Consider the following 20,741-nt stretch of genomic DNA (forward strand, 5'->3'; position numbering starts at 1 on the left):
CATAAAAGAAAGTTGGAAGCTGCGGAGGAAGGTCTGGCTAGTCCACACAGCATTCCGGTGCTCTGGTTTATTAGCATTTCTTAAAACCAATCACAATCGTCTTGGGCGGCACTAAGCCCCGCACGGTGCCTCTGCTATATAGACTCGGGAAGGAACTTGTTTTGGTGGAATATGTGTACGTTCAAAAGTAGTTTTAGTCATGCAACAGAAAACTCAGATTGGACAGATAGTCTAGCTAGCTGTCTGGATTTACCCTGCAGAGATCTGAGGAGCAGTTAACCATAGTCCTCACAAATCCACCGGAGTTTAGACATCAACACAGAGACAGAGGAAGGTGACGGACATCGGTGAAAATACATGCATCCAGCGGAAATTCCTGCGGTGAGGGTAGGAACGAAAATTGACCTGTAGATGTAGAGCTTTGCCTTCTGGCTCAGCTCTCTTTTTGTCACAACGGTGCGATAGAGTGAGTGTAATACAGCCCCCGCTGCGCCGATACTCCGGCCAATCTCCTGCTCTATTCTCCCCTCACTCGCGAACAAGACCCCGAGGTACTTGAACTCCTTCACTTGGGGTAAGGACTCATTCCCTACCTCTTTTAAACATTCACATCATTAAAATGACTCATGCATAGGCTCTGCTATTCTATCACCACAACACACACACACTTTTAAGCTCCATCACACTCTTTTAAACTGAGCAGAGACCTTTAGCCACTCGCTGCTTATACTCCACTCCAGGGACATGATATCACCATGGCTACAACAGATGGATGCGGTGTATACGTGCTCGGGCTTTAAGCGACGCTAGGGTACTTACCTCTTCTTTTTCCTCCTCGTCTCGTCACTGGGGACGTGACTCCTGCTGTGCAATCACTCGGCCTGTTCTCCTGAACCACACGCTGAGAAAGCTACAGAAAGTTAAGAACTGTAATTCATATGTACAGCAGTCCACATTTATTTTGCTGTGTGCACCCCAATGACTGCTGCTGTCTTAGAGCGTGTGTGTGCGTGTGTGTGTGAGTGAGAGTAGCACTTTGTTTTTTGTTCTTTATTGTCTGCAATTTGAACTAGTCACCAATCCAACCATCATATCTACAGAACTAAACCTTCTTTTTAGACTCTGTTCATGAAATAACCAAACTTTTTAATTCACCTAGCTACTCTACTTGCACCATTAATAATGCACAGCCGATTTTTCACCTACAGCAAATAACTGAAACAGAAGTAGCAAATACCATCAGTGGCTTAAAAAATTCTGAGGCAATGGATATCTATGGCCTTGATACTAATTTTTTAAAAAGGCAAAAAGATACCCTTATACAGCCTATTACACATTTGTACATTGTACCATCAGCATAGAAGTTGGCCCTGGTCACACCCATTTTTAAATCAGGTGAAAGATCAGATATGGCAAATTATTGACCAATCAGTTTTTTTGCCTGTTGTTTCTAAAATAGCCGAAAAATGGGTGGGTAAATTACTGATTCAACATCTCAATAAAAGCAATAATTCACTCCACCCTAGGCAATTTGGGGTCAGGGCCCATCACTCAACAGAAACAGCCAACTGTTTGTTTTTGGAAAAGGTTAAAGGATACCTAGATAAGAGTTCTTATGTTGGTGCTGTCTTCTTATACCTAAAGCGAGCTTTTGATACTGTTAATCACGAAGTTCTTTTATCTAAATTAACATATTTTTATTTCTCTGAGCAAGCTCTCAACTGGATAAAATCATACATGTCCGGTAGAAAGCAACGTGTTTGTATTAATGAATCAAAGTCCCCACTGTGTGAATGTCCAGTAGGGGTCCCCCAAGGCTCCATACTTGGTCCAGTCCTTTTTACACTGTATATAAATGATTTACCAGAGGCATGTAAAAATGTTGATCTCCAGATGTATGCAGATGATGCTGTAATCTTTACACATGCTAAGAACTATCAAGTTGTTAATGAATTCAAGTATCTAGGAGTCATGTATGACTCCACCCTAACGTTCAAAAGTCATTTGAAAAAGGTGGGAAATAAAGTTAAATTTAATTTGCAGAATTTAAAACAAGTTAGGCCATTTTTTTACACCAAAGCTGCCAAGTTGTTCTTGTATACTATGATCTTTTCACATATTGAGTATTGTTTTGATATCTGTTCATTAACTAGCATAACTACTCTTAAAAGCATTGAATCTCTATTTAAGAAAGCCATAAAAACTTTTGATAAAAAGGCATTGTCATTTCACCATTGCGATATCTTAGAGAGACATACATTTTTAAGTTTTGAAAAACAAAAAACATTTTAAACATTTCAGGTATGCTTGTTTGATATATAAAGTGTTATATAATCTTCTGGCATATTTACATGGTGTTTTTATACAACAATGTTCATAAATATGCATGGTCCCTATCAAATAAACTAATAAAATTTGATTTGCAAAATTAGCCTGGTCCTACCAGACTCTGGTACACTAAAGGGAGCCTAGAGCTGCATCTCATGTCACTTAAATTGCCTCCTTGAGTCCTCCACTTGCTTCCTATCCTCGCGTCTTAGTCCCTCCCAACGAGGAGGCATGGGAGGAGAGAGGCAACGAGCAAATGGGTTTTAGAGGGATGAGACGTCCTTTCCTCTGAATTGTCACGTGAATTCGTCAGCTGTCTGGGCGGAGTTAGTAACTCCTTCAGCTGCACGGCTTCCAGGAAGGCTGCGGTCTGTAACCTCGATCATAGCTCCTCTGTGATCGCTCCTCTGTCCTCGGGGCAGAAATAAGAGCTTTGAGACATCCTTCACCGAGGATGGACAGAACAACTTCCGGTTCAGCCGAGGACCGAGGAGTCGAGGGTGGATGAGATTCAGCCCATATCTCCTCCCAGAGTGAAGTTGTATGTACTTACAATGACAATAAAGCCAATTCTGATCCTGAAAAAAGTGATTTCTTTTCTTCACATTCTTTCAAAAACACTGTCTTTCTTTCTTTTGGCCTTTCTGCACTCTCTTCTCCGTGTGTTTCTGAAGAAGTACGTGCGTGCGTCAGGGGCGTGGAGGAGGATGGGGAGTCACAAAAAAATGACTCAAACCGATTAATCGATTATCAAAATAGTTGGCGATTTGATGGCTGAGAGATGTATTGTTCCACTAAAAATTAGTCAAAAATAGTTAGTTATAATCGGTTAATCGTTGCAGCTCTAATCGACATCTTTCAGCATTTTCTGACATTTTTATAAACCAAACAACTAATGTATTCATCCAGAAAATAATCAGCACATTATATACTATAGTTGAACGTGCTTGGATGTAAACTTTAGCTTTTTTTGTAAAGATTTTAAATCAGATGAAGTCCTCTGATGATGATGACGATGATGGAAAATGTTCAGATAGAAAATATGATACATTTTCTTCACATTAGCTCAAAACCACTTTTTTTCCCTTTTTCTTTCCTGTGGCTTTTCTGCATTCTGCGAGTTTCTGAAGATGTGTGTGCGTTGCGTGCGTGCGCGCGTGCGTTAGGGGCGTGGAGGTGGATGGGGAGTGTTGCATCCTCTCACGTGACCCTCCTGTCTGTCCTCTCTCTCCCTCTCCCTCTCTCTCTCCCTCTCTCTCTCTCCTCTCCTCTCCTCTCCTCTCCTCTCCTTTCCTCTCCTCTCAGTCCGGACCGAGCGGATCTCTTTGTTGTGGCTGCAGCAGCGGCAGCTTCTCTCTCTACGCACCGCGTCCCCTGACACCCACAGCCCGGGAGACTCGCTCTCAGCGCGGAGGGGAAAGGATCTCACCAACACCCGGCCGATATAGCCTTTATCCTGCGTTGGATAGGGCGCAGGAAGCCTCGGTGCGGAGGACGGACGGAGGGACGCATGCATGGCGGGGATGCTGCCGCTGCCTCCTCTGCTTCCTCGCTGCACGAACCGGAGCGCCTGTCCGGCGTCCTAAAAAAACGCGGAATATCTCTCCGCACATTGCTCCATCTTCAGCTCTTTTCTCCCCCGTTTAAGGGCTCTTTTCCCTCCCTGGACACAGCGTGAGGCAGCCGGGGGTGTTTTCAGATTTTTCTGCTTTTTATTTTTTGCTTCCCAAAGGGATTTAAACTGAGTGAAACCTGCAGAGAGAGAGAAAGAGAGAAGCGAGTTGTGTTTGTGTGTCTGGAATTTAGGCACGGAGGATCATCATGTTCATCATGGTGTCAGGCGCTGGGAGGAGGAGGAGGGGTCCCGAGTGGTACCTGGTGTCCGCCTGTCTGCTCTCCGTGCTGCTCTACCTGCCCGAGGCTCGGGCCACTTACCCCTCCCACAGCGGAGAGTGCAAAGGCAAGGGGAAGGACTGCGCAGGTAGGCACACCGCTGCGGGCTCTGGGCTGCATCCAGGGTCCAAAATCAGCAACCATCCGCCAGCCAAATACTGGGGGGCGGAGGGGGTGATGCAAGTAGCAGGTAGATTTGCAAAAAAACCTAACAATGGTAATCTATTGAGTGGCTGGTAACATTTGAACAACCACTATAGGCATATAGCATTTGGCTGGTGGACAAAAAGTTGATTTTGAACCCTGCAATTAACAGTTATTTACATAACTGGTTAATGTGTGGGTTATTTTCTGGATGAATGGAGTAGTTGTCTGGTCTCTAAAATGTCAGAAAATGGTGAAATATGTGGATCAGTGTTTCCCAAAGTCCAAGATGACGAGTTAAATATGGATGTCTGGCATTTGTGCTTGATAGGTCATAACATTAACGTAACTGATTATTTGCATTATTGTTTATTCATTTTCTATACATCCACTATTGACGAAACGACAAATTCTTTCAGCAATACAGCCAGGGCTGCAGCTAACGACGACTTTGATTGTTGATTTGTTTTCTCGATTAATTAAAACACTTTCACTCTGATGAGACAATTATATTGAAAATTGGCACATAATATTACTTATTTGTGTCAAAACTGACCCTTTAAAATCCCAAACCTTCTTAGTAGGGCTGCAAATAACGATTATTTTCATTGTCGATTCATCTGTCGATTATTTTCTCGATTAATCGATTAGTCGTTGGGTCTCTAAAATGTCAGAAAACGAGTGAAAAATGTGGATCAGTGTTTCCCAAAAAGCCCAAGACGACGTCCTCAAATGTCTCGTTGTGTCCACAACTCAAAGATATTCAGTTTCCTGTCCCAGAGGAGAGAAGAAACTAAAACAATATTCACATTTAACAAGCTGACATCAGAGAAGTATTTCATAAAAAATGACATGAACTGATTAATTGGCGATTCATTTAATAGTTAACAACTAATCAATACGTCTTTGCAGCTCTGCTATAATCTGCAATATATTTTAATGAATCATGCACCTGTCATACTTAATGTTGAGTCATTCTCAGTCACTCGTTTGTTTTGATAACTAACAATCCGAATCCCAATAGCAACAAATCCTCAAACTCAACACGCTAACAAGGTCATATTTTGTTATGAAAAATTACTTTTCTGTGGAGGTATTGATTCATCTCGCTCCGGTTTAAATAGTACACTGTGGACAGACTGTGGAGCTGTTAATATTCACATTTTAGAAGCTGGAGTCAGGGAATTTTTATTAATTTATTTTTCATAGAAAAATGACTCAAAAGTTGGCGATTAATTTAATTGTTGACAACTAATCGATTCGTCTTTGCAGCGCTGGAGAAACATCTTCCTAAGTTTTTATAACCTTTAATGTTCACTGTTAAACTGTACCAATAAGAACCATAAGTGGTATGTTCCAGCATCATTCTAGACCTATATCTAGGTTTCTAGTGGCGGCGCCATCTAGTGGCCGTAGTAGTTCTGACGGGAGCAAAGCAGGAAGTAAGGTGACGACGTCTAAAGGCCGTCGTCAGTCTCGTCGGACTGAGAAGAGTGTCGATGTTCAAATTTTTTGGCTAAGTCCTGGATCTTCACAATCCTACCTACGGCATCTTTAACGACATGTTTAAAACCGCGACCGTTACCTTCTCTGGTTTAGATATGAGGACGGAAAACTCTCCTGTGGGTCGTATGAGGGGGGACAAACGGCCGATATCTCCGTAGGATTTGGAGGACCTACGAGGTTGTACCTTGGTTGTCCTTTAATGCTGCATCATAAATCAGTGTTGTGACTGTAATATTCCTGCAGGTATTTCCTTTTATATCCTTCATGATTTCTCATAATGTTCATTATATTAAATGCGTCTTGAAGTGTCTCAGTGTTGCTCAGAGTCTGACCTTTGCATCTCATAAAGAGTCTAATTATAGCGGCTTTAATGTGCTTTAAAATGTCTCGCGTCCTTATTGGACGGTCTAGTTTCCAGCTGAGTGAAAGATGACGAGAAGCACATTGTTATTCCTGCGTGTTGGTGAAAAGAATCCACGAGTACCGGGATTTATTGGAGGCACTTCAATCTAAATGTATTAAGTGTTACGTTACGTATGTAAATGCAGCCAATGAGTACGAGGTATTTAAGTCTTATCCTTGCGGCTACGAGCAGAAAGAGGTTTGAAATGTCTAGATATATGTCTTTAGATATATCTTACTGCTTTCTGGCAGAACTGAGGACACAAAACCAAAAACAAGATGACTGGATGTGTGGTCAAATCAACACATTCTCACTCCCATCGAGTAAAATACGGACGCTTGGTCAGGTGCCTTTGGCGTCGTTATTGACGCTAAAAGTCTCCTTTAGTGTCAGATCTAAATGCACCGGGTCGGGACTATTGGCGTCACTTTTGACGCAGTTAGGCCGGCTACACACTGGCAGCGGCGCTGCTGCTGCTGCTAGCCTTGTCTGGACACATGGATGGTTCCCATTGATAAAATGAAATACCATGTTAAACATAAATATATACTGATCTGATTACAGCAAAGACAACGTCGGCAGTATTGACGGCAAAATATGCTCCAGAATATTTCCTTCTGGATTGACAGGTGCAATATTAGAAAATCTATTTTTTTTAATTACATTCATATATCTGCATTTATATCAAAACCTCGAGACTTTCAAACATCAACATGTCATGTTTTAATATGTATTTGTGTCTAAATGACATATAAACATCTTTTCCTATTCTATTTTGCCTGGAAATGCTTCCAACACGCTTTCGTGTTGCGTGAAAAACAGGCGTCGGTTCCATTTCAAGCACGCACGCGTTTTCGGCGCGGCTCAAGCCACTGACCAAACGTCCATATTTTACGAGTTCGGAGTGAGAACGGGTTGGGTTAAATCAACAATGAAGGCAAATAGGCATATGTTGGCTAAAAGTTGTGACGTATTCGATTAATTGATTAATCGTCATAGCTCTAATGTGCAAATGATACATATTATTCATAAATGATGCATGCAGGGGGACAGATTGTTCAGCAGGAGGATTTTTATTGAAAGACCCTCTTCCATTTGTCTCTCTTGGAATTGCTGATTCCACGTAGCCTACATTTAATTTATGATCGATTGAAACACTGATATTTGGGGGTAGTATCCCGGCGGAGAATGGCCGGCTGGCACATTGTAATGCCACTATTCCACCATGTACACTGAACCTAATTATTGCATATTTTAAAGTTTTCCTCCCTATTAGTTTTATGATATATTATTGTATTATTGCCTATACCTATTTGAGTCTATCAATCAACCTGAGTAACATGCACTCTCGCCTACTTATGGTGCGTTCAAATCAGCTCAGACAGGGCACCGTCATGGAAAGTTCGGGGAACATGCCCCCCCCCAGCGTACCTCGTGTCGGCTACGCAGTTGTATGCATGTCTTAATTTTCTCGGATGGGAACTATTCATATGTATGGACTAGAGCTGGGCAATATATCGATATTATATCGATATTGTGATACGAGACTAGATGTTGTCTTAGATTTTGGATATCGTAATATCGTGATATGGCATAAGTGTCTTTTCCTGGTTTTAAAGGCTGCATTACAGTAAAGTGATGTAATTTTCTGAATTTACCAGACTGTTGTAACTGGTCTATTATTCGCCTTTACCCACTTAGTCATTATATCCACATTACTGATGATTATTCATAAAAATCTCATTGTTTAAATATTTTGTGAAAGCACCAATAGTCAACACTACAATATCGTTGTGGTATCGATATCGAGGTATTTGGTCAAAAATATTGGGATATTTATATTTTGCCCATATCGCCCAGCCCTAGTATGGACAATAAGTTAGAGAAAGAAAGAGAGAATGAAAATATTAGTATTTGCTCTTTAAAACCCACCACTATGCAGCTTTTTTAACAATAAACTCCGGTCCTCATCTTCCCAAAATAAACCTGTGAGCTCCGAGTCCACAGTGAGTCGGTGCATTGTGAGCTTTTGTACGTGCATCACTTTAATATTTCGACAGGGATTGTATGCAATGCTTCATGAATATCTCTAATATTCATAAATTCATTATTGTGTTATGCTGTTCTTCCTCTTTAGCTTTTATTAAATATTTAAAAGGGAAAAACAGCCGTCATGTAAATGAGTGTTCGCTGTCACTCAGGAGTGTCTGCACTAAACCGCCTCGCCTCATGTTTTATTAATGGACCTGTGAAATGCTTTTTCATATGCTGCTCGCATTGTTTACATTAAAGGTCCACTGTGTAGGAATGTCTCCCATCTAGTGGTGAAATTGTATTTTGCATTCAAGCGAATAGTGCTCTCTGGCGCCTCGCTTTTTCAAATGCGTGTTGCAACTACGGTAGCCGTTATGTACCAAGAAGCTATGACAACATGTCGTCCAATTTTCGCTTCTTTGGCGACGAGGATTCCTTCTCCTGTGGCTCGGCATGAGTCTGATCCTCCATTATGAACTAAAGGGCAGACCAGCGCCTCTCACTGATCTCCTTCTCCGTTTCAGCTGGTTTCAGTCACGTGACGCTAGCTCTGAACAAAAACGCGTTGTGGATTAGCTAGACAGGTCGGCTAGTGCTCTATGTCTCAAAACGACATGGAAGCCTCCTTGGACTTGCCCGTCCAATGTAAATACAGATAAGAAATTCTTCGCTTACGAGGATAAGTCAGATCATTGGCAGAGGTCATTTTACACCAATGAGGACATATTTATGAATGAACACATTGATTTTAGCTAATAAAATACTTCAAACACTACACAGTGTACCTTTTAAGAAACAGAGCTTTTTCCTCGAGACTGTCCTCCCTCGAAAAAACGGCCACATAATGCCGACCTTACACCAAAAGCCTTTTCAAGTGATTCCACTGTCTCAGACTAATGTCCAATAATATCTGAATGAAATCCTGAGAGTCGTCTCCATCGTTTGGTGTAAGGTCATAACACAGTCCCAGTCAGTCTTTGTCCTGTCTGGACCTTCAGACAAAATCAAACGTGTTTGATATTATCCTAACTTTTATGTCTTGGTAGTGAAGTTAAATCACGTGAACATTGTCAACAACCAATGGGTGATCTCCATTACAGAAAAAAATAATAATATATATTGTGAAGTCCTAGTCGAAGTCACGTTCTGCGTCACGTGGTAACCTTCAGGAAGTGAAGTAACGTCTGATTTGAACCCAAAGCACCATCTTTTTATCAACTTAACCCTTGTTGACAACAAAAGTACTTCCGTTTACTTTATTGAGAATTGCTCTCTAAACCCTGTCTCTTGTAAAATAAGTAAGTAAAGTTTATTTCTAGAGCACATTTAAACACAGTTTAAGTTGAGCAAAATGCTGTCCAAAAAAAGCACAAAGGTACTGTATTAACTAAGTAGTTTTGGTGCCTAAACCTAACCAAACTGGGACCATTTCACCATATTAATGACGTGTTTAAAACCTTTACCTTTTCTGGTTTAGATATGAGGACGGAGAACTCTCCTGTGGGTCGTGTGAGAGGGGGGACAAACGACCGATATCGCCGTATGGTTTGGTGGTCTTGTTGGTTTTCCTTTGCAGATGAGCGCGGTTTGATTCGGACCTCTGCTCTCCTGCAGGCGCCCGACACACCGCATGCACGATGCAAAAAAGTCTGCAGAGGCAAATTAAAGATTTCCGAATCACTAAATGCACCAAATACCTTGATTTTATTTCAGCAAGGGCAGTCTAATTCACCCGCTCGCCGCCGCATGGAAAGCAAATCTGTAACCCTGTTGCACCGTGCCGAGGCTTGATAAGCAGATAATGAACTGTTGTCGGCTCAGAAAACACAAGAAAGGAAGGCTTTTACAGTCGCAACCAAATGGCTTCTGGCACTTTGTTGGAAGCTGCTGTGTTCAGGGTCTGAGGGGAGCGGGGGGGAAATACAGCCCTGGAGAAGCATCTCGCATTCACAATGCATCATTAGTCACTGTTACTATGACGATACTGTCAAAACATAGAGCGCAGGGAGGACGGTTACAGGAGCTTGTCTTTATTATTTAGCAGAATTACATTGTGTTGTTCTACCATATGGGTTTATTTCCTATATCAGGGGTCTTCTACGTTTTTTAAGCCAAGGACCACTTAACTGAAATAGAGACAGATCAGGGACCCCCTACTACATATATTGTATAAAATGAAGTTGCATATTAATCTGGTCCTACAATAACATTTAGGGCAGCCTAAAGCATTCCTCTTCTTTTGCGTAGAATACTAAGCTATTCAAATAGCCTTAAAATTGTTGGCATGATTTTATAAATCATGTTTTAAATAGTGACTACATTATTGGCCAGTAGGCCTATCATCAGTGGGGATTTATATTTGCTAATAATATGTTGGAATCATGTTAAGACGTTTTACATTTTGAAAAAAACTTTCAAAAATGTACAATAATTTGGAGGCCCCCCTGCAGTGACTGTGAGGACCCCCCTAGTGGTCCCGGACCCCCTGTTGAAGATCCCTGTCCTATATCTCTAAGCAGATTTCTATGCTGTATTCTGATAAAATGTTCATGTTCGTCCTGAACAAATATTCAGGCAGAGCTGCAGGTGAATATCGACGTTCTGTCGCCGCCGCTTCCAGTTTACACTCTGACCGTTTAAGCCGAAGCTGTGATCCGGTTGATCCTCCATGTGTATGAGGTCTTCCGCGACACGTTTTGGGTAAAAAGTGGAGGCGGTTTACGTGCCGTGGTTCAGGCATCTCGCCCCGCAGGATGGCGAGCTTCTTTGTTGCTCGTCCCTGTCTGGGATTCACAGATACAAACGCCTCTCTCACCAATAATGAGTTGTCATTCAGCGGGCGGGCTCTGGAGAACGGCCCCTCGGGCAGCTGGGAAGTTAGCAGGTAAATGAATGGAGGGAGTACCCTTTTGTTTCTAACCAACAGCAGCTGCTGCGTCACACTGGAACAGCCTTAACAAAAGGTTGAAGCAATCAAAACGGTCTCCAGTGGGCTTTTGGTTTCATTAATGTATTGGTTTTCTCACTTCCCCCTCTCAAGGTATCTCTCCAGTCACAGTCGGAGCTTTGGGTTTCTTTATTAAAATGGGAGAGGGGGAGGTTATATATATATATATATATATATATATATATATATATATATAACGCCCCCCACACCCAGATTAATAAAAACGTTTTTTTTTTCATAGAATTTGTCACTTTTTCTGACATTTTTGCTGCTTTTTTTTTCAATGTTTTTGTCGCCTTTTTCAAGTGTTTTTTTTTAATCAATTTCTTTTACGTTTTGTCGCCATATTTTAGTTTTTTTCTGAAGTTTCTGTCGTTTTTTAAACACACAATCTCAACCCCCCCCACACACACACACACTTTGTTGAACCCAAAGTTACGGCCTTGTTTCGTACGTCCCGGTTTAGACATATATTCGTCTCTCAGATGAACCTCTGACAGCATTCAGAGAAGATTTGTAAAGAATAAAATCGCTATAAATACCTTCAAGTGGCAATCAATCCATGTTTTGCTTTAACTTCTCATCAGCACAGTCAGATGGCTGTAGAATGATGACGCACGCGTCTGCGTTTGGATTAGTTCCCTGTAAGCCTCGCGTTCACTATGCAGATCTGTTTACATCCAGGCATGATCTCTTCTCCGATAATCAGGATCAACGGAAGTACAGCAGTAAACTCTATCATAAACCTGTAGAAAGGGTTTTAGCCCTTGTGTAATAAAGTAATTTGTAGAAAATTATTGATTAGCCTCGTGTTGTCCTAGGGTCAAATTTGACCCATTTTCAAAGTTGTTATATCGGATATATGGATTTATTTGAACCAAAATGCCCAAAAATAACATGTACGTTGTACGGAACTCACACAGCGATCTTTGCATGTAAAATGAATGAATACTTTTATTGAATTTGGGGTGTTTTAATAAATTTTATAAACGGTTTAAATGGTTTTAAAACAGTATTGTAACTAAACTTTGACATAAACCAGTCTGTGATCCACTCAACACCATCTTATCTTAACTATTAGTCAAAATAATTCATAATTTCTGCCTTTTCAACTCAAAAATGAGGTATAATGTCATTAGGTTTATTGACCCTGAATTTAAAAATAAAACATTGAAAAAAGTGACAAAAACGATTCAAAAAGTGTCAAAAGCATTAAAAAAAAAGAGCCATAAACGCTGGAAAAAGCAGCAAAAATTCAAATTCACATTTGACCTGGATGGACAACAAGTTCATCGTCGACGGGAAGACAACACAAGGGTTAAACACTTCATCAAACTGAAAAATGGACCTGTGGCAAGTTTAAAAGCCCAGTTCAGACCAAAGATTATGGACAAGACGAGTGTAAACTTGCAACTTCTTGCAACGTTCTGCAGCGTTCTGAAAGCTGCCAGTTCCCACCGACGAGACGAGACAAGACGGTGTATCATCTCCATAGCAATGACTCTTTGTACTTCCATCCTAACTTCCGGGCTTTTTGTATGAATGAATGAATTTATTGGTCGTAACCAAAGGGTAGGGTCAGAAGCTATCAGCTTATATCAGCCCCCCCACTTCTTAACTTAATGAAAGACCAGAAAGATAAAATAAGTGATAACAGATAACTTTCTACATACATGCATACATACAGTGTGTTTGCATATGCATGCATACACTTACCTACTGTACATATATATATATATATATATATATATATATATATATATATATATATATATATATATACATACACGCCTACATATACCTATAAGGGTGTTGTAGCTGGATATTTCATTTGTTGCATCTGCTGACTTTACCAGCTGACTTCTCTATTGGCTGTAGAAACAGGAGACGTCTCTTACGTTCTAAAACCAGCCTCTGGAGACTCGACCAGCTGACTTCTCTATTGGCTGTTGAAACAGGAGACGTCTCTTACGTTCTAAAACCAGCCTCTGGAGACTCGACCAGCTGACTTGTCTATTGGCTGTTGAAACAGGAGACGTCTCTTACGTTCTAAAACCAGCCTCTGGAGACTCGACCAGCTGACTTCTCTATTGGCTGTAGAAACAGGAGACGTCTCTTACGTTCTAAAACCAGTCTCTGGAGACTCGACCAGCTGACTTCTCTATTGGCTGTTGAAACAGGAGACGTCTCTTACGTTCTAAAACCAGCCTCTGGAGACTCGACCAGCTGACTTGTCTATTGGCTGTTGAAACAGGAGACGTCTCTTACGTTCTAAAACCAGTCTCTGGAGACTCCACCAGCTGACTTCTCTATTGGCTGTAGAAACAGGAGACGTCTCTTACGTTCTAAAACCAGCCTCTGGAGACTCGACCAGCTGAGTCGCAGTGACACCATCAGCTGAAACATTTCTCTACAGCGTTCTAAAATTCTTTCATCAAATCTTTGGTCTGAACTGGGCTTAAGTAACATCCATAAGTGACATCCAGGCTGTTGGGCATTGTGTGTGTGTGTGTGTGCGTGTGCGTGTGTTGATGCTGTAATAACAAGATTTTCTCTCTTGTCTCAGCCTGAAACATCAGTGTATCCGCCCCAGCAGAAACAACATTAATCATGTTTTTTGGCTCTGGAACAATGCCACCCCCCCTCGTTTTCACATTGCAGGCAGTTTGAAGTGTTTTTTTCATGCAGATTGATGACACTTGTGCTCCGTTAATAAACACAAGGACGTGCGGCGGTGGGCGATCCCGACACTACTACCCACAGGATTTGTCTTTCATGCTTTTACACCTCATGAAAACAGACTCTGGATACTCTGACGGACTCATTTGTTCATGTCAGATATTGCTGAGAGAGATAGATACTTTATTAATACCAGCGGGGAATTTCACTGTTACACTGTAAGCATCTGTGCAAAAAGCTACACAATACTCGTCAACAATAGCTTAAATAAGTGATCTTCCTGTACACGTATAGAAGAACCACTGGGTTAGAGGGTAGGAATGAACGTTGTATGTAGTGGTGCACGATATATCGGCCGCAGATATAATATCGGCCGATATGGTCATGTTTTTAACACATCTGTATCGGTTCGATGACAAATTATATATAATTATATAAATATAAATTTTTTCTTTTGAAAATCGGATGACAGTCATATTTTGCACGGGGCGGCTGTGGCTAAGTGGTAGAGAGGTCGCCTGCCAATCGGAAGGTTGGTGGCTCGATCCCTGGCCCTGCAGTTCCATGCCGAAGTGTCCTTGGGCAAGACACTGAACCCTGAGTTGCCCCCGATGCTGCGCCATCGGAGTGTAAATGTGTGTGAATGTTTATCTGATGAGCAGGTGGCACCTTGTACGGCAGCCTCGGCCACAGTGTATGAATGTGTGTGAATGGTGAATGGTTCCTGTACTATGTTAAAGCGCTTTGAGTAGTCGTTAAGACTAGAAAAGCGCTATATAAAAACAGTCCATTTACATTTACAGAGGTAAAGGTGCCCAATATCCGTCATTTCAGAAAATAAATCACAAAAGTAAAAAGAAAATGCGTTTTGGAAAATAGTTCTTTATTTGATTATCATTAAAAAAAATTCTATACAGAGATATCTATATATATATATACAGATATTGGACTTGAAATGGTTTCCTCGTCTGTTTCAGAAACATTCTTCAGGTCTTGGAGTGCAAATGAGCTTTTGAGGATTAAACTGTGGAGTCAAGGTGCTCTTTCAGTGTATGAGACTGACTGCCCGCCTTGCTTATTTTGACTCACAGCATCCCAAAACAATCCAAATGCCAGCCGAGGCCAGGGTGGGTGTGGGCGTGGGTGGCAGATGAGGTGATAGACTGTCAGTTCCCTTTCTCTCCAGCTGAGAGGGAATTATCCATCCAGCAGTTTTTGCCGACTGAGTTTGGGGGCGAAGCAATTATCTGCAGCGCAACAGGGTGACAGACGCTTTTAATTGTCTTTCACGAGGCCATAAAAAGGTGTTTGTCAACTGGCTGGAGGTGGACTTTGTAAACCTGCTCTCCTTCTCGCAGTTTAATTACGCCCAGAGGATAAAAGGAGGAGGAAAGTCAAGGTGCTCTTCGGGTGAAGCAACAGCTGTCTGTCTCTCTGTCTTTCTGCTGTCTGTCTGTCTGCCTGTCTCGGTCTGTCTGCCTGTCTGTCTGTCTCTCTGTCTGTCTGTCTGTCTGCCTGCCTGTCTGTCTCTTAAGTCTGAATATCAAAGACTGTTCTCCACCTCTATGGAAAGGTAAGCAGCAGCTGGGAGTCTATTTCTGTGTCTTTGCTTTTCTAATCAAACGTTTAAGCATTGGAAGCAGATTGGTTTCTCATTTATGAAGTTAATTCTTAGAAATAAAAGAGCTGAGCGTATCTTTGAAGATAGTTTCTGGTGTTGTGTGAAAGAAGAGTCTCTCGGGGATGGTTGTTGCCTCCAGACAGAAGACAATAAAGTTTTTTTGAATCCATCATGTGGGCCGTTTCTCCTGTTTCTCTCTGCAGAACATCTCACCGTCAGGGGAACCACTGTCCGTACTACAGACCCTCAGTCTGACATATGCCGATTTCATGCCGGTCAACGCTACAATTAACTGACGACAGAAGTTATACGAGTTACAGTTCTCAAGGACGCACGCACACACGGACGCCACGGCACGGTCTCTCTTTCCTTTCTCTCAACTTTTCCGCCGTGTGTGGCGCGTACCCGCTCGCGGTGTGAAGCGTGTGTCGGCGCTATTCTCCCACATGTAGGGAACCTGGTGAGTTAACCTGCAACGTGTCAGCTGTTTGGACATTCTTCAGCGTGTGAGCAGAAGATAAGTTTACAATATGCAACAAGGGAGTGTCTTGGGTCCACTTTTTTTCCTTCTATATATTAATGACCTTAAGTCTGTATGTTCATGTGAACTTTTTTTATATGCAGATGATTCTGCATTATTGGTTTCTCATAAAGATAAGAACATAGTCGAAAGAACCCTCAGTGTAGAACTATTGAATGTCAGCAGGTGGATGTCAGACAATAGGCTATCGCTTCACCTAGGGAAAACGGAAGCCATACTTTTTGGGTCAAAGATAAAACTGAAAAGATCCCCTGGTTTTAAGGTTTTAGTTGGAGATAATGAGATTAATGTAAAGGACTCGGTTACTTACCTAGGTTGTGTGCTGGACTGCCACTTGACTGGAGTGGGCCAAGCGCAAAAGGTACTTGCCAAAGTAAATCAAAGAGTACGTTTCTTGGCAAGAAGCTCAAGATTTATGGACAAGAACGCAATGTTAACTCTGGTAAGTGCTCTAATTCAGCCTTATTTTGACTATGCATGCTGCTCATGGTATAAAGGTGTCCTACAGCATCTGAAACGTAGGCTTCAGACTGCTCATAATAAGGCTTTGAGGCTTATTCAGAACCTCCCCATGAGATCTCATCTTGATACTTCTCATTTTGAGACTATTGGCTGGTTAAAAGTTGAAGATCAAGTCTCTCAGATTCACCTGTGCATGGTACATAGGACTGTGTATGGGGTTGTCCCCAAATATTTAATCAATTATTTTAACAGAGTAAGAGATGTTCACAGCCACTCCACCAGGGGAAGCTCTACTGATTTTGTACCTCCTAGATTTAAGAGTAATTTAGGTAAGGAGTCCTTTTTGTATGTAGCAACAAGCCTGTGGAACAGGTTGCCAGGAAATCTAAAGATGGTCAGAAGTTTAGGAGGTTTTAAGCAGGCACTGTCGTAGTATGAGGATTTATTACTGTATTGTTTTTATGTATCTATTTAATATATGTATGGTTTGTGATGATTGATGCTTGACCTGCTGCCACTTGCTCACCCCGCCCCCCAGGGACCACAATGGAAATAAGCCTCAGGGCTTTATTGTGTTATCCTGACTTTGTTTTGTTTTCAATGTATGGTGCATAGTTGTATCGTATTTTATAATGAAATGGGCAAATAAATCAATCAATCAATCAAACACCTGCAAGGAGACAGTAGGGCGTGGAGGGACCACACCAAAAACCAGAATCACATTTCTTTAGTGTGATATTAGATGTGACAAGAAGGAAATGGTTCTAACATTACTCTTTAGATGTGTGTGAATGTCCCACACCAGGAGTCATTTATATAGTTTCTATTTTATAGTGATCCATTATCTGTTCAACACATGTTCTATTAAAGAAAAGATAGAAAATACATATTTGTTTGTGCTGTAAAGTGGTTAGAAAAAATGAAGGAATCGGCTAAAATCGGTATCGGCCGGCCTAACTCAAAGAAAATCGGAAATCGGAATTGGCCTATAAAGTTGTAATGGGTGCATCTCTAATTTAAAGGGCGTCGGCTCCTTTAACCCTCATGTTGTCTTCCCGTCGACCTGCAGCTTTTAGATTTTCTGGGTCAAAATTTAAAATAAAAACCTCTTTTTTTCAATGTTTGGTGTTTTTGGGACACTTTTGTCACTTTTCTCGATGTTTTTCTCACTTTTTCCGACCTTTTTGTCACTTTTTTCAATGTTTTTGTCGATTTTTTTCGCACTTTTTTGTTGTTTTTAAGTTTTTGAAGGTTTTTCACGACCTTTTTGTCACTTTTTTCAACATTCTTTTATAATTTTTTTTTTTCAAATGCTATAAAATTTTATAAAACACCCAAATTCAATGAAAGTAGTGAACTGATCATTTATTTAACTTGTGAAGAGCATTGTAGTGAACCATCCACGTTACTTTTTTTTTGACAATTTGGTTGAAAGACACCCAAATTTCTGATGAAATTTCTTTTTGAAAATGGGTCAAATGTGACCCGAGGACAACAGGAGGGATAATATAATGTATAAGTACTTGGATGCTGATTTGTTTAGTCATTTATTATGTAAAAGTACCCGAGTATTCTCAACTTTATGTAGTTTTAGTTTTTTTATCTCTTTGTCGACGTTTTTGACACTTTTTACACCCTATTTGTAGCTTTTTTTATTGTTTTTTGTTGCCTTTTGAGGTTTTAGAAAAAAGTTGTAAAAGTGACGTAAAAGTACTCACAGCGTTGTGTAGTTGTAGTTGTTTTTTTCTGCATTTTTGTAGTTTTTTCGACTTTCTTGTCATTCTTTATCACCGTTTTTGTTGCTTTTTCAACGTGTTAATTTCTTTTGACATTTTTGCTGCTTGTTTAAATGTTTGGTTGCTTTTGTCGAGGTTTGTGTCGCTTTTTTACGACATTTTCTTCGTCATTTTGTAATTTATTAAGTACCTGAGTATTCTTAGCTTCATGCAGTTTGAGTTTTTTACGGCATTTTTCGACATTTCTTGACGTGTTTTTGTAGCTATTGTCGAAGTTTTTTTGTCACTTTTTGACATTTTTTGAAAAAAGTAGTAAAAGTACAGTACAATTGAACGCTTCATGTAGTTTAAGTCGCTTTTTTCTGCATTTTTGTCACATTTTTCAAAGTTTTTTTACGTTTTGGTTGCTTTCTGCGACGTGTTTTGCTTTTAAAACCCAGCAAACAGTTTTTCGTGGACGTCTGAAGCCGGCGGTGTTGGAGCGAGAGCGGACGCTGCAGGAAGGTGATCCTGCAGGAAGGTGATCCTGCAGGAAGGTGATCCTGTAGGAAGGTGATCCTGTAGAAAGGTGATCCTGTAGGAAGGTGATCCTGCAGGAAGGTGACCCTGCAGGTGTGCAGGGGCCTGCGGGCTCTCCGCTCCTCCGCCCTGCCGCCCGCCATGAAAGACTGCCGACTGCACTTCAAACGGAGCTGATCTCTAATCTCTCTCGGCTCTCCGAGCCTCAGATCACGTTGGCTCCCGAAATGTGAATCCTGACGGCGTCGGCGCGCCGGTGGGAACCTTTGATTGATCCCCCTCTTTGATCTCAACCTCATCAGTTCAGATTAAGTTAAAAGTAGCTCAGTTAGTCAAAGTTACTAGTTCCTTTTTAACAACAGGGGGAGATATACTTTATTATATTTAGACTTATTTAATACCTGACTGTGTCTTCCCACTGAACTTCTCTACCAACTCTTTGTGTAAAACGTCAACGTCAGTTTCATCATCAGTAATGATGTGGAAGCAGCATATAAACAAAGCCCTTAGAGTCGGAGTGATCACAGGACGCCATGAAAGCAGTTTCTTCCTCCAAGCATTCACCCTCTTTAACAAACCCCCCCCCGGGCCCCCCACTGACATTAAACCTTAACCCTACATCCTGTCCTCTGCACATCCCTCGACATCCTGCACTCACCCATACAGCCTCCTTTTCCTTAATGTAGTATAGTTATATCTATGTGTTATTTGTCTCTGTATGTATCGTTTGTTTATTTCATATTGTAAGAGCCAATTAGTGCCCTCGGTATAAATAGGAACCAATCTTTGGTTCCTCGGGTGTAACCCGGAAGCACATACAGGTTTTGACAACACGCACACACACACCAACACACACCGACTACACAGGCATACATTCAAGCAGTGATTTGTCTGGAAACCCAACTAAGATCTCGTGGACATAACCAGTGGTTTTAACTGCCAAAATGACTTGGACTTTCATTGATCAAACAGGTAAAAAGTAAATTACTCTACCCGTGGAACAGCACACAAGTGCTACTTATGCCGACCATACACCAAACAACTTTTCATGTGATTCCACTGTCTCAGACTAATGTTTAATATCTGAATGAACCCCTGAGAGTCTTGCTAGAGTGGGGGGGCACCAATCTTCTCCATCGTTTGGTGTAAGTCTTGCTAGAGTCTTTCTCCCGTCTGGACGTTCAGATGAAATCAAACGTGTGTTATATTATCCTAAGTTTGAAGTCTTGGTATTGACGTTACATCACCTGAACGTTGTCAACAACCAATGGGTGCTCTCCCTCCAGCAACAAACAGGAAGCAGCAAACAGCTACCGCCATTGTTGTTTATGGTGGCTATGGCGCCGCGCTAAGCTAAACGCTAAAGAGGGAAAGTTGCTGATGTTCTACCCTTCTGAAGCGACTGATCCAACGGGAGTTTATCCGGCAGATAAACCCAGACCTCCTGGTACTGGAGACATTCATCTGCACGTACAGTAAAACAGAACATCTGCAGACTTTCCCTTAAAGTTACCAGGTAACGCTAGCCGTAGCTAGCTAGTTTGGTTATATTTCTCAAAACGAATCTAGTAGTAGTCTTGCAACGTGTGACCCTGCAGGATCCCCAGTCTTTAATTTATTTTAATTTAATTTAATTTATACTTTTTATTAATCCCCATTGGGGAAATTACAATTTACACTCCATTTGAAATCACTACACACAGGCCTGAAATGCACACACACACATACACATGCTCAGGACCTATTCATGCACAAATGGAGAGATGTCAGAGTGAGTGGGCTGCCAGTGCTGGACCAGCGCCCTGAGCGGTTTGAGGTGATCTGGCATCTCTCCAGCTACCAATCCGCACTCCCTACTTTTGGTCGTACTTTACATGTTATGACTGCCTTTAACGTTAGATGTGAGACGGTGTCTCTGTTTTCAGAGT

The 20,741-nt window shown here is 41.4% G+C and overlaps 1 protein-coding gene across 1 annotated transcript in view; it reads left to right on the forward strand.

Moving 5' to 3' along the window:
- The first annotated feature begins 4,149 nt into the window (after positions 1-4,149).
- The window catches only part of tmeff1a (transmembrane protein with EGF-like and two follistatin-like domains 1a), a 111,458-nt gene continuing 94,866 nt past the window's right edge, over positions 4,150-20,741 (forward strand). The window contains exon 1 of the mRNA XM_039816105.1: positions 4,150-4,404. Within this exon, the coding sequence (XP_039672039.1) occupies positions 4,150-4,404 (255 nt within the window). The remainder of the gene's footprint in view (positions 4,405-20,741) is intronic.

The sequence above is a fragment of the Perca fluviatilis genome, chromosome 11 (genome assembly GCF_010015445.1).
Source record: "Perca fluviatilis chromosome 11, GENO_Pfluv_1.0, whole genome shotgun sequence".
NCBI lineage: Eukaryota > Metazoa > Chordata > Actinopteri > Perciformes > Percidae > Perca > Perca fluviatilis.